This window comes from Sturnus vulgaris, chromosome 1 (assembly GCF_052056855.1).
Source record: "Sturnus vulgaris isolate bStuVul1 chromosome 1, bStuVul1.hap1, whole genome shotgun sequence".
NCBI classification, from domain to species: Eukaryota; Metazoa; Chordata; class Aves; order Passeriformes; family Sturnidae; genus Sturnus; species Sturnus vulgaris.
The window spans coordinates 58815557-58829493 of record NC_142243.1 but is presented as its reverse complement, the minus strand read 5'-3'; the positions used below and the strand labels follow the sequence as shown (position 1 = coordinate 58829493).

Here is a 13937-nt window from a genome sequence, read left to right as displayed (position 1 = left end):
CAGCAGGAAGCAATCACATGTAAACAAAGTTTAAAATTCTACAGGAAAACAAGTGTTGTCTAATGCTATTGTATTAGTCTCTGCTACCAAGCAAAAGTCAACATCACCACCTTTTCTTGCCACCATTTTTTATTGCCCTCATCAGAAGAACAGAGTACATCCTAAAAAGCATGTAAGCATCTATGACTCAAGGGGAATGCTCTGCATAATCCCTTCTGGTTGATCAAAAGAAGCAGGAGCAAGCAGTTTGCAATGGGGTCCTCTCTTTTCTTTCTTCAACAGAGAAAGAGACAGATTAGAGGACTGAATGATGCCTAGTGGATAAAGAAGGCTCTTAAGATTATGGAAATATTATAGAAAACTAAGTTGGGATCCTTGAGAATTCAGCAAACTGCTCCACTTTACAAGTGGTCACTGGTCTATTGGTCTATGATACACAACTTTTAAGTGCAGCTAGCACTCTCTGAAATGTGCAGGGCATGCTCTCCTAACAGAAAAACAGATGTAAACTTTCTGCTAACAGAGAGCTCATCAGGGAAATACTCAGCCTAACTATGAAAGTGAGTTACTGATTGCAAATAGAAAAGGACATTTTCAAAAGCACTCAAGCCCTGCTAGAAATAAAATTTATAACCTGTTTTCAGGAGCAGTCCTGCTCCTCTCCCTACTTTCTTTCAAAGTTTACTTTTAGGCTTGACATAACCCTTGTGCATTTGGCAATCAGTCCTTGGCCCTCCAGCTTCATGAGGCGGTTTATGTCGACTCCCACTTCTCTATGAGCATGGAGGCCTTTTGGGTCAGACCACAAACAATCCACATGGTTCCCTTTGTAGGACCATCTATATTTCTAGAAAACATCACTCACTATCCATGGCATGAAGATATTCCATATGAAGAGCCCCGGCTCCTGCAGTGGCAGCTGAAGGAATGATGTCTGCATACGGGCTGCGCTGGCCTGCCAACAGAGCCATCTGATGATAATATTCCGCTGGACTGACGCCAGCGTGTGGAGCTAAAAAAACAACATGAAACTATCGTTAATGACGTAAGATAAACAAGAAGGAAAGTTTTATCACATTGCTGGTTTCTCTGGCTATTAAAACAGCTTGTTTATTTTTAAATGTAATGCAACGTCTGCAGTATGCCACCACGGGTCAATATATTTCAACCAATGGTACTATAAAGATACCATTCAAAGAAACAGCAAGACATAAAATATTAATGAGCTTAGTGATCTCATTATTATTAAGTGACTCAAAAAGTGACAGGATGACAGCAATGGAAACAAGTATGATTTATTTAGTGACATAAAAAAGCAGGAAAACTTTCCTAGCATTTTATACACATTTACCTCATCCCTGGCCCAAAGGAATCCATGTGTAAGGTAACAGTGCAACTGAACTTCCATAAGCATTCGGGTTTCTGGAGTCTCTACTTAGGGACTAGAAGATTCTCCCTCACCTTGTCATATGTCTATGCTTTGGAGAAAACAGGGGCAAAGCATGATTCCAGGACAAATACTAGCTGTCCATGAACAATATAGGATCCGTTTTTTAGGACGACAGACTGAAGTAAATCACATCATTCAAAGCTCATGTATAAATATACTTGACACAAGCCTGTTTTCAGAGTCAAAACCACAGACTGAATAGACTCTACATCCCATCAGTGAAGTTATCATGATGCAGTCCTCTGATAATGACTTGTATTAGCTGTTCTCTCATGTAAAAGTAACATGAGAGCTTCCTGTTCCCCTCCAATTTTCAAGCAGGCCTTCAACTAATGGGAAATTCTGGACAAATACAAAAATTGATATTACTTTAAGTTCATCTCCTCTCAGCAGGCTTCAGATGCTACTGACAGTAGAGGGTTATTTAATGAACTTGTGTAAGATGTACACATAAAATAAGCTGGGCTCCTTCTCCTTGATCCTGACCCTGACCTGCCATGAAATCTGAGGTGAACAGCCCTTCTTTCTGGTGTCTCCCTGTCTCACCTGCAAAACAGTTTACACTCTGGTCACCACAAGATGGTATGCAAGCTTGCTTAAAACACTTAGGGTTCCTTAGGTTGATGGGCTGCACCCCAAATTGGTACACCAGATTATTTTTATATTCTTTTAGATAATTTAATTTTTTTTAATTTCAGCAGCTGAATCTTGAATGAAGACAAAATTTTTGGTTGAAATTATTTGAATATTGGTACCTATACAGAGCTACTAAAAAGATAATTTATATTTTCATTAGAAAATCAGATCCTAAATGCAAACCTTAGAAACAAAGAATCAAGATTTACACTTTTAATGTCCTTTTGAACGTAAGGCACTGGAATCTGGAGAAAAGTTTATTCAGCAATAGATTGCTGAAGTGTATAACCTGCCTTTATTACTCCAAAATAAAATTAAAGAATGTGCTTTTGATGTTAAAACGTTAAATATAACATATAAGAAAGGGTTGTGAAAAATAGAAGTATGTTGAACAGGAATAGGCATAAAAAATGAGCTGAGATAAATGAAAAGTTGCTGCCATTTTTTCCAAATTACAAAATGATTTCACAATTAAATACAATCTTTCCGCTTTCTGTCAAATGGTAAAGAAATTTTTCAGACCAAATTTTAAAAGATGGGTAACTCACACTGAATCACTGAAAGTTTTAAAGTTTTACAATAGTAGACAACCATGGTGTATTTGCAGACAGACTGAAAATACTTCCTGAGCTTTCTGACATAAGCGTCTAGGTTAACTAACAGTAACATTGGCTGCAAACTTTAAAATTAACTGCTGCAGAAAACATAGTGAACACATAATTGCATTACTAAATGTTCCATACTCCAAGAAATGCTCTGGTACTCTTAGAAGATTATTCCTTACTACCTCCCTCAAACATGAAAAATTAGCCTACTAAATGATGTACTGCATGAAGGGTAAATGAAGGGTAAACAGGAAGACCCACAGCCCTGATTTTTTTCCTGTTTATTCCCAGTTAGCTTCAGCTTTGTTCTCGTTTTTCTATAAGCGGAGGTATTTGCTTCTGGACCACAGGCAGAGCTGAGCTTCATTTGAGCACCTTTCTCTACACACACCAACAACTCCATCTTTACCCCTACTTCAAATCCTCTGAGAAGTCCTCAGCCACCCCTGACCCACCAAATCTGCTGGCTAAGGAGAAGTGACGAGAGTTATGTTCCAGATTGTTTTGGCTCCTGGCCATCCCCAGATCTGTGAGTCGACAGACTGAGCCCAATAGTACACTGATCTAACTGTTATAAAGCAATTTGGGCAGCAAGAGAAATCTTGCTATGGCTTTCAGAAGAGCAATAACAACTTCCCAGTTTTCATAGTTCAAATGCTGTATCACTTAAGCCATGGTGTCCATTATGTAATTAGCACATAAAGTGCATATACTCCTGTAAACCACAGGAGTGTTACATTTGCATTCTAGAAGTGCTCAAGCCATGAATCAGATTCTCTGATCCTAGAAACCCACATCTGAAAAAGGCATTTCATTGTACACCTGATTGACCATACAACAGGCTATGGATTCCAGGGAACAAACTTGCAGTTTTCAACAACATGCTGTTTGATTGAGATATCTTCAACACCTCAATCAAGCTGCTGTATTTTCATTGGATGCTGTGCAACACCAGGGCTGTGGTAACTGATCAAAGATGAGCTGTGAGTCTAGAGCGAGTGTGAAGTAACATGTATTTGTTTAAAACCTGAAGAGAGATGCTTAAGCTAGTAAGTTTAGCATATACTTATGACAGATTAAGGCTGTGTATACAGTCTGCAATCAAAGAGGCAGGATATTTCACAGACTTGAACTGACATCAAACACCTGCACTGTAGATAGATGAACATTAACACCATCATGATTACAACAGAGCTCCAGACTCAACTGCTAACATGTCAAGTGTCCATTTGTTGGAGAACTGAATAGTTCCTTGAGACTTCACTACTTACAACTCATTGAACTACAATGGCAGAACAATAGAGCAAGATCACACATACACACCTACATTTAGGTGCCAAAGTCTGAAACCAAATTCTACCCTGTGACATCTCTGGATTTTTCTGGAGTGTCTGTGGGGTGCTGGGTCAGAGAACACTGTGCCTCCATCTTTGCAAGGGAATTCAGTACGGTCCACCTGAGACCTAGACTGTATACAGCTTAAAGTCATAGGTGGTGATAGGTGGTTTCCTTCACACCTTCCTTCCTTTGTGTGCTACTGCAACATACCTTAAGCATAAATGAAATCCTGCAAGAATGGGGCCTGAAGAGTATTGAAGAGAGCAAGGTATTCTGCATATTAACCCCTGTGAAAAATCTCAAATGTACACCATGAGTGTTTTCCCAATATATGCCATTACATTACAGCTCTGTCATTTTTGCCCTGTATCTAAAGCTCCAAAGCTCCCAAAGTCAAAATTTGCCTTTCTGCCCGTTCAAATTTTTTATTCAAAGTATTTTTTTTTTTAAATACTTCTGCTAAAACAAAAGGGGTAGAACTAGCAAGAATTCATGCAACATCCAAAGTACTGCTAGGAAAGCCCTATGGCATGCCATATACCTTGACTGACAATAGGTCATTAAAATTTATTCTCATAAGAATATGTGCCCATAACTAATGGATTAACTGTAAAGGTATATATTCTTATAAACGAGGATTAATTAGTTATCCGTTTGGATAGGGTGCACTGCTCATTTTTCAAATTCAGCTAAAGGCAGTTTAACTCTGGTAAGTTTTTTAATTCACTGGGAAGATCTTTCTCATAGTTAAAGTACCAGTTTCATTACCTTTCTCTACATAGTTGATTTGGAGTATGTTATATTTTAGTTCCCTTCAGTAAATGCTACAATTTTGAAATGTCAAACTGCTTATGCTTACCCACTATTGAAAAACCTTACTAACAAGACAGCCTTTTTTTGCAACTGTTGATGGCTACCTTTGGCAAAATTCCCACTGAAATGAATAGGAAATGTGCTAGAGTAATGACAAGAGTAATCACAGGAGCTCACCTCAGCTCAAATAGTCTGGAAAGTAAAAGCCATGGTCACACCAAGACCTAAAGCACTGAATTTCAAGTATCCTGCCCATCATTTAGATTAAAAGGGACAATCTTGATCATCAGCCACTTCTACATAAGCATCATTTCATTTGGCCATATTGTTGGCTAGGATAAACTGAAATAATTCTACATAACTTTAACAGAACTATTGACTAAATGTGAACAGTCAGTGCATGCTTTATATGATTGAAAAATACTATTTTAATTAACAAGCCTTTTGTGCCTGAAGAGCTCCATGGTCATACACTGACATGCACTCATAAACAATCTGACTCAATTCAGTGCAGATAAAATGGAATTTTTGGGAGATCAGAATTACACCTCATGTCAGCCCCACAAACAAAAGATATCACAAGACATACACCACCCTTCCAGCATAAATTTTGAATGAGGCAGCTTCTTCTTTCCTTCCCCCTGAAGTTTCAACATTTGTGAGATGTACAAATGAGCCATCATCGGCTGATGAAGTATTGAAACATTTATGACATAATGAATATGTCTGACAAACCTGGTGAAGCTGCTTTGAACAAGGGGGAAAAATGTTGACAAGATTAATATAACTTAAGTTGCTACAATGACAGAAAACAGGAAGCCTGTCTTAACCCACCGTCTGTTGGGCTGAGTCCACGGGCTGCTGAGATCATGGAGAGGGACGGGCTGCTGTGCAGGGACCTGATGTAGTCCATGTAGGGGTTAATGTATGGGTGAGGGGTGCTGAAGGGAGACTCTGATGTTGCAGCAGGATTTCGGTGTGGAGAAATTCTAAGGAATGGTAGCTCTGAGTATGTTGGGCTACTAGATATGGCAGAAGGCCTGGAAGAAACAAAAGGAAGAAAAAAAAAAAACAGCCAGGTTATCTATACAATAAAGAAAAACACTATAAAGGTAACACACTTGTTTCTTGAAGAATAACAACTAGGTTGCACATGTACTGAAGTCAACTGCCTGGAAAGAAAAAGGATGGGAAATTAATTCTTCTCTGTCCCCATTATTAGAAACATTTCTCTGACCAATTTTAACAGTATTTTATATTTGGTTTAATCTTTACACCCCTCAATATCCTTTCTCCAAGAAGTTAAGGAGAAAATCACTTCAAATAGTGCAAAACATGTACACTGCATTACATAATAATTCTTACTGAAATACGAAATACATACTGAGATTCAAAATCATTTACATCTTCAAAATCATGTGGCTATTGAACAAGGAGCTTTGAGAATGCTGCACCCATGCCCTTCATTTGCCAGCTTACTCTTTCTGAAAGTGTAAGCTGGCGTGTTTATACAGAAATAACTTCAGGAGTCCCAAACTGTGTAAGCCATTAAGACCGATGTGTCCTCTGGAGCATTTTTTTGTTGTTGTCCCTTCTCATGAAAAAGGCACAAAATTTGGTAGCAGAGGAAGAAAGATTGCTGAATGTGTTTTTAGTATGGCGCCAGTGACCAATGTTTTTTAACGAGACTCCATTAATTAACGACGTCATTTTTGTGAAGGGGAAGCTTGGTGCCCTCTCATGCTATGTGTGATGAACCAAGGCTGAAAGCTGAGTTCACAGCTGACAAAAGATAAATAACTGACCATAACCCTCCCCATCATCCCACCCTGTTGATTCGACAGCGTCTGGGCTCTGCTTGGAGACTTTTCTCTCACAGAATCCCATCTCCAAAGGCACTGGAAAAAGTTCAATTTTCATCAGAAGAGGTTGGAGTGCCTGCCCTTGCCAACCTGCTCTTTGGCAAAAGACAATGATTAAGCCTGTCGTGCATTTGCTGTAGTCCAACTGGCTGACCTGAACTAAATGCTTTTTGTCCCTGTTTTTCCAATTAATTTAGCATATATACAGCACAGACACAGGCAGCAGCTGTGAGAGCAGTGAGGGCAGCCTGTTCCTTTGATGCTGTTGGCTTACAAAGAGTAATCAAACAAGAAACATATTTTTTTTCCCTTTAACATACACATATCATGATCAATGGAGGCAGTTGTCATCACCTAAAAGGCCAACAGAACATAATCTTACATAGGAGCCAATTCTGCCCTGCCATCAGCTAGGAAATGCTAGCATATGAGTGGGCCAGTGATCAAAGTCATGAGTTCTTAACATGACGCCAGCTTCCCTGCCACTAAATCCATGAGGGCTTGTAAAATCTGAGGAATTAAGATTTCTCCTGATGTGTTTTTCTCAGTCTTTCCCCTTCCCTATTTGACCTTTTTTGTGTTTCTTGCCCTCCAACAGCTTTCTGCAAGGTAAGCCTGTTTAGCCTTCCTGTATGAAAATATCTCCTAGCTTCAAAGTTTGATAAGAGAGCTGCATTTTGTGCTAGCAGCAGGTACCAGCAGTGCAGTCACTCCTCTGGCACCCAAGTAAGTGACCCACATAAAGCCTAGCCACTCACTAGCACACCTTCACCACATTTGAAAAGCAGTGAGAACCCAATACTAGAAGCCGCTTTCCGCCACTGTGCAAACCAGACATCTCCTTTCCTCAGAGAACTTCTTGTCTGCATGGTTCTAAAGTACCTTTATTTTACAGTGGAAGTGCATCTTTTATCTTGGTACTATGAAACCCCACCTGACATGAAACATTTGTTGTCTCCTGGTTCCCTATGAGCCCAAGTTTGGTAGACAAAAAAGCTTTAAAAACCAAGGTGATGTAGAAAGCAAAAGTACTACAGCTGGGTATCACATTACAGAGTGAATTTCCTATCCTGGCAGTGAGGAAAATACAGTAGTACAGCAAATTTAATACAAGAGTAACAAAGAAACTAAGTTTGGATGTCATTTTACAAGTGATTATTTTTAAATGTGATCCCAACTCATAGTTAGAAACACAAAGAGCAAGCAGGCAGGCTGGGGCTCTGGCCTTATCTGGTGCATATTGAACAGAAAACTCTTTAAATGCTTATGCAAGAAGGCAAGAAGTCTGTATTGGCCTCAGTGATTCACTCTCCAGCTGGCCAACAGCCAAATGCTGTCGCAGGAGCAAGATTAAGAGCCAGGCTGTCAGCTTCTCCCTCCAGATCCAACAAGAGCCATTCAAGGACACCAGGACTCAGCTGCTCTTCTCCTCAGCCCTTCCTCTTTCTCTGTCTCCTCTTCTGAGCTCCTCAGTTTTCCTAGCATGCTACGTACCTGGGTAACATCAATCAACAGCAGGCATATAAACAGTATTATCTGAGGCAGAAATTAGGAGTCATCAGATTCCACAAAGAATTCCCAGCTCTGGACTCTGATGTTTCCTAATTTCTCTCAAGCATGTGATTTTAACATGCTGCTAACTTCTGTGCTCACTTTCAGTCTGGACTTCTCTTGCTCCTCTGTGTTCCCGAACCTCCTTTCCTTACAGACCCATTTTCCCTCATGCCTTCTTCATCTGCTCTGAGTCCCACAATTTGAGCCATCCTGATTTATTCTAACAAACGTCACATATTCTTTCTTTACCTCGGTGATTAAACTTCACTGTGAACATCTTTCAAAAGTATTAACTTCCTCCTCCAAACTAGAATGCAACTTTTACAAAGGGTGCTGCCAAACACCCTTACTGTTGCTTTGCCACCTTATTGTGTACCAATAAAGAATGACTTTTGTCCTGTAAATAGCAAACAGTACAGGCCAGGGGTGGCTCTGCAGATACTCATTCAGTGACAAATAAATCACATCTCCAGATGTGGGTGGCAATCCATCCCCATAATTTTTATTTCACATGTTTAGAAGAATAGAATGGTTTGGATTGAAGGTACCTTTACAGGTCATCCAGTCCAACTCTGCTGTCATGAGCAGGGAAAAAGCTGGGAACCTTCCTTCAAACTCAGGACCCTTCAGCCCTGCAACCTAGCCATGTATCCTGTTGAATGGTGTTCTGCCTTGGGTCTGAGGCTACTTTATGGGATGCAATGAGGCTTCAGCATGAGAAGAGGCAATGAGATTTTCAGTGATACTGCTCGACAATTTATGCTTCACCTGTAAACCACAGGAAGTCAGAACTTGCCCTGTATCTTCTCCTGTGCAGAGGTTCTTCTATTATACAACATACTCAGACCACTTAAGGGAGGAAGCAAAGCAGATGATCTTTTCTGAATCAGGACATCTGTGTCTACTTCTAGACACCCTGAAAACTCAATTCAAATTTCATACAAAGCTGATCACACTTTCAAGACATAGTTGAAGGTCTCCAGGTTTGTGGGTAAAAGAGATCCTGTGGTTGTGTTTCACCACTAGTTTTTATCCTGCCACATTAGGATTATTTTATCATTTTCTCAGTAACCTTGATTATATCCCCAACATAAATGAGAAGGAACAGAGAACAGGGCTAGCTGTGAAAGCATCTCTCCCTTTCTGTCTAGAAGGCCTTCCTGTTCACTTCTAAGGTGCTGAAATATGAGAGCCACACAGCTTCCATATCTAACACAGGACTTCCCACTCCCCAGTCACATCCAGCCTGCCAGCTTCTTCCTGTCCCAACTCTGATGCTCTGGGGAATCTCAACTACTCAGCTTGCAAATGGCACACACGTGCTGAGGCAGGGAGGTCAGTGTAAGGGCAAATAGGTGTATTTTTTCCTATTAGTCATGACACTATTTTGATGAATAGTTGCAGAGGTGTCTGCACAGTCTTAAAAATGTACACAGTCACACCAGTTCAGCAGTTGTGAACAGCATCAGTCGTAGAGCAAATCACAGTATGTGTGAAGCTGTTTTTTTAAAAAATGGGAAAATGGGTTTTTCCTGACCACTGCTGAACCACAGGTGAGCTATCTGTAGGATTTCAGTTATTACTCATGAAAATGGTGTGTCATTTTGTTTTGTTGCTTACAGCTGCAATAGATTAACTCTGCACAAGAAGACTGACTAGCAGCAGGTTTGGATTTTAACCACCACAAAAACGGAATCAAATGCAATTCCCTTTTCAGCCCATGCTTTTTTAACTGGTGAAGGAAGATCATGGGAATCTGAGAGTTGATGAGGCAAGCATGAGCAAGTTATACATATTTCAAAATTATCTGCATGCACAGATCATTACCTAGTATTATCTTGAAAGAATCACACATTCTTTCCATCAGCAGAAAAAACTGAGATACGGAGACTCCTACCACATAGAAAGTTTAGATTGCCCAAATTCAAATCCTATCCCTTTCTTTGGTACTAATGGAACAGCTAACTTGAGGTGAAATATTGCTGTCTGGCTATGACTAGAGGTGGAAGTCCCTGGGTATGTAAGCCAGCACAGAGCTTGTTGACTGTGGGTCCTTTCAGCCACCCTCTCAGTGTTCTACTGATGGGATTAGAGGATCAGCCAAAGTCCATGAAACTATCTTATGGTGGATTCATGCATGTAACTGAGTTAGGAATTGAGGAGGGGGGGATGGAAAGAAAAGAGACCCAGTTCAGGGTGCTGGGGGGCGACAAAGGCTTCCTAAGAAAAGGCAAGCCAGCAGCGACACATGGGCAAAGCACTCCATGCCACCAGATCTGAGTGACCAGAGCCAGGTGCAGTCTGAGACAAGGCAAAGTGACAACCAGGTCTGGATTGGGCCAGTCAAGTGCAGGAGACAGGGACAAAGACAGGTCAGGAGACAAGTTACACCATGGCTCTGAGGGTTCTATCCAGAGCAGCTTCCTACCTTGCAGATCCTGAGCTCAGCCAGGAGCAGGACCAGAAACTGGCACTACTTACAACACAGGTCGGGCAGCTCAGCTCAAAAGGAGTTCCTAGATGCATGAGGTGTTGGTAGAGGTCTCTGGTGAGGCCATGCAAGACAATTATAGCCAATTAGTGGCCTCAGGGTACTTACTTGTTTTGGAGTGCTTGAACTGTTTTAGTACATCTCAAAATACCAATACAGTGCAAATTGTGCCTGTTCTTCTATCTCTTGCAACTGTGTAAAACCACATGAGGCCCCAGGGCATAGGGCAACCCCCACACTTGTCACATGCATTCTTCAATAGCAATGTTTACTGGAAGCAGATGTAAAGCCACTCAGAAAAGCCACAAGGGTCTGTGCCACAGAAAAATCTGGGCTACTATTTTTGAGGTTGGTTTGGTGTTAGAGATCTGTCATAAATGGTTTCCAAATAACTTTAAGCTGTGCTTGGACAAAAGCCTCTTCTAAGCACAATCTATCTTTAAAAAAATCATGGTGATTTAAGGTCTTTCTGATTTTAAAGGAAACTATAACTCCAGGACTGGAAATCTTAATGCCAAGTTTTGTCCTGATAAAATTTTAAATGGCTCTTTTATGAATCTGTTGAAAAATACATTTATATTGAAAACAGCAAGTGATCCTTAACTATAACATTGTAAATATGACACTGAGCTGAGGTTACAGATGGAACAATAATCTATCTCACAGAACAAAGCTTGTCAACGAAGTGGGATGAAATATTGTAACATAACCTAATTTATTATTGCCTTTTCATCCATCTTGTTATATTATGAACGTGTCAAAGTTCAAACCTCAATATTTAATCATTTAACAGTATGTTATTCAATGTAGGAGCAAGCATTGATGGCACAACTCTCATACCACTGATATCCACACTTTTTCTCTGATACCTGTTCAATTCAGTCCCGCCTGGAGAATTGAAAAATACTAAATTCATTAAACTGCCTGTGATACTTTTCTTTTATCTTTTTTTTTTTCTGCAATAATCTTCTGATATCTACCCACAAAACATTAACACTTATTTCTAGTAGAACCTGGAAGATCAACAAACAAGGACTTTCTTGGTATGTGGTGACTCCTATTCTAAAGCACGTGGTTCAATTCCTTTGGTAATATCTCCCATGTTAAATTTCTATTGTTTATTTAATACCATAGTTGCTTGTACAGACTGACCCTTCAGCACCAGCAGCCAACAACTGGCTAATAAAAGGTTTTCATATTAATAAAGCTGAGCTCTGAGATTTCAGTGTAAGGAGATTGAGGCCAGCACAGAGCATTTTTAAAATGCAATCCACAGTCCTTTTCCCTTTTCACTTCTCATTGAATCAATCAAACAATCAAACTTATAAATACATAATATGGAAAATCAACAATATAATTTTTAATACCTAATTTTTTTCAGAAATTCCAGCTTCAAATAGGCACTCCATTCCCCTAGAATTGCTCACTGCCTCGAAGCTTGGACTTAGCAAAACTAAGCAAGTAATTATGGGCATTTAAATAATTATTTGAATACATGGAAATGTCAGAGCTCACTTCATATAAAACAGCTCAAGTACTGCAAAAGAGTAAGCACTGTTGACTACATTTTTTTAATGGTGGAAATGAAGAAAAAGAACACGAGCATGCTTTTGAAATCCTAATACAAAAAACCCTCTTGATTTCCTGGATCATTTTCCATGTTTCAACACTTAGTGAATATTTGCTCACTCGTCCTCACACTGGAACTGTAGTCAGCATAGGGAAGTAAGTTACAGAACTTACTGCTATTTGTAGCAACCTTTCTTTCAGTAGATACATGTTCAAATAATTAATGAGTGGGTCCACGCCTACGTAGTTCACATAGAAGCTAGATCAGGGTTTAGGGTAGACAGGCTCTGGTTTGGTCTCCATCATTTATCAGCTGTCCACCTTGTACAAGTTTGTTGTCTTCTTAATCCAATCTTTCCCCATCTTTAAAACTGTGTTGAAGCACTTGGAAAAAGTTCAGTGTCTACAGTGGGAAGGTCATATCAAGAAATGCTATGTTATGAATATTTTCTCACTGAGGCAAGGACAATGCCTTACAAAATGTTTGCAGTTCTGGTATGCAAATTCCTAAAATATACAAATAACCTCACTTGGGGTAAGAATAAAAAGTTTCTCCCACATAAAGTTAAAAGGCATCGTTGCAGAAAAAAAAAAAAGGACACAAATGACTGTACAAGAGATGTTCATGGTTCAGGAAATCTGCATGACAATTAGGCAATGACCGACAGGAAAAGAATATTACTCTGGTTGCCCTTTCCTTCTTTGGGAAGTGTTAACATTATGTAGTTACAGTTAAAAATTGACTACATTAATCAAGCACTAAATCCTTAGTCAGTGATGTATTCCTATTTTTCAACTGACGGACTGCCTGAACATAGACCCAGGTTTTTTACATACACTGTCTGCTACTTACAAGACTTCATAAATAACCCAACCATCAGCTTGTAAATTTCCTCAAGAATAGTTTATGCCATGAAAAGCAATTAATATTATTCTGTTATTTAACAGAATGCTGTTTACCTAAGGTCAGCTGTAACACTGGTGACCTTCAGACCACACTAACACCTGAACTGCTGCTTCAGGTGATACAGTCTTGACTTGGAGTCTTAACATACATTCCTTAAATGTGTATGCTGATACAGTCTTGACCGTTTAATTTTCTTCTTTATGAAAAATGTAAATAAAACTGTCCCCCAGTATTTTTCAAGTCAAGTCCAGTCTTCTTGTTCTCTTCCTCACACACTAGTAATCTCCCCAGAACAACCTGCCTCTCCTTTTCCTCTTCCTTCCATCCACCTACCACTGTTGCTGCCTCCTGGTACTGCTTTGAAACACTGTACACTTGGCCTTTGCAATACAGAACATCCCAGCTTTCATCTCCTTCCTTCAAATCCTTCTCGGGATGCTGCAAAGAAATCAGTGAGTTGGGGAGGATTATATGGATTTACTTGGCAGTTTCTTTGCATGTATAAAGCAGGCAAATACACAGAAAAGTAACCAACAGTAGCTACTCCCTGCAAATGCCACTGGTCTATTCTAGACTTCTACCAGAGGTTATCTGGCAAATTTTGTGGCAGCTGTGTACGCCACCAAGTACCCAGCTGGTGCCCTTCCCAGGCAGAACATCTCTGCCTCTGGCCACTTCATTGCCCAGTTTCAGGAAACCAGAAAAAAGCTGT

The 13937-nt window shown here is 39.9% G+C and overlaps 1 protein-coding gene across 3 annotated transcripts in view; it reads right to left on the bottom strand.

Annotated features, from left to right (window-relative positions):
- GLI3 (GLI family zinc finger 3) overlaps positions 1-13937 on the bottom strand; it is a 204830-nt gene that overhangs the window by 65361 nt on the left and 125532 nt on the right. For all 3 annotated transcript variants that reach the window (XM_014883474.2, XM_014883475.2, XM_088167648.1), the window contains 2 exons: positions 5677-5882; positions 866-1012 (listed from right to left, as the gene is read on the bottom strand). In XM_014883474.2, the coding sequence (XP_014738960.1) occupies positions 866-1012; positions 5677-5882 (353 nt within the window). The remainder of the gene's footprint in view (positions 1-865; positions 1013-5676; positions 5883-13937) is intronic.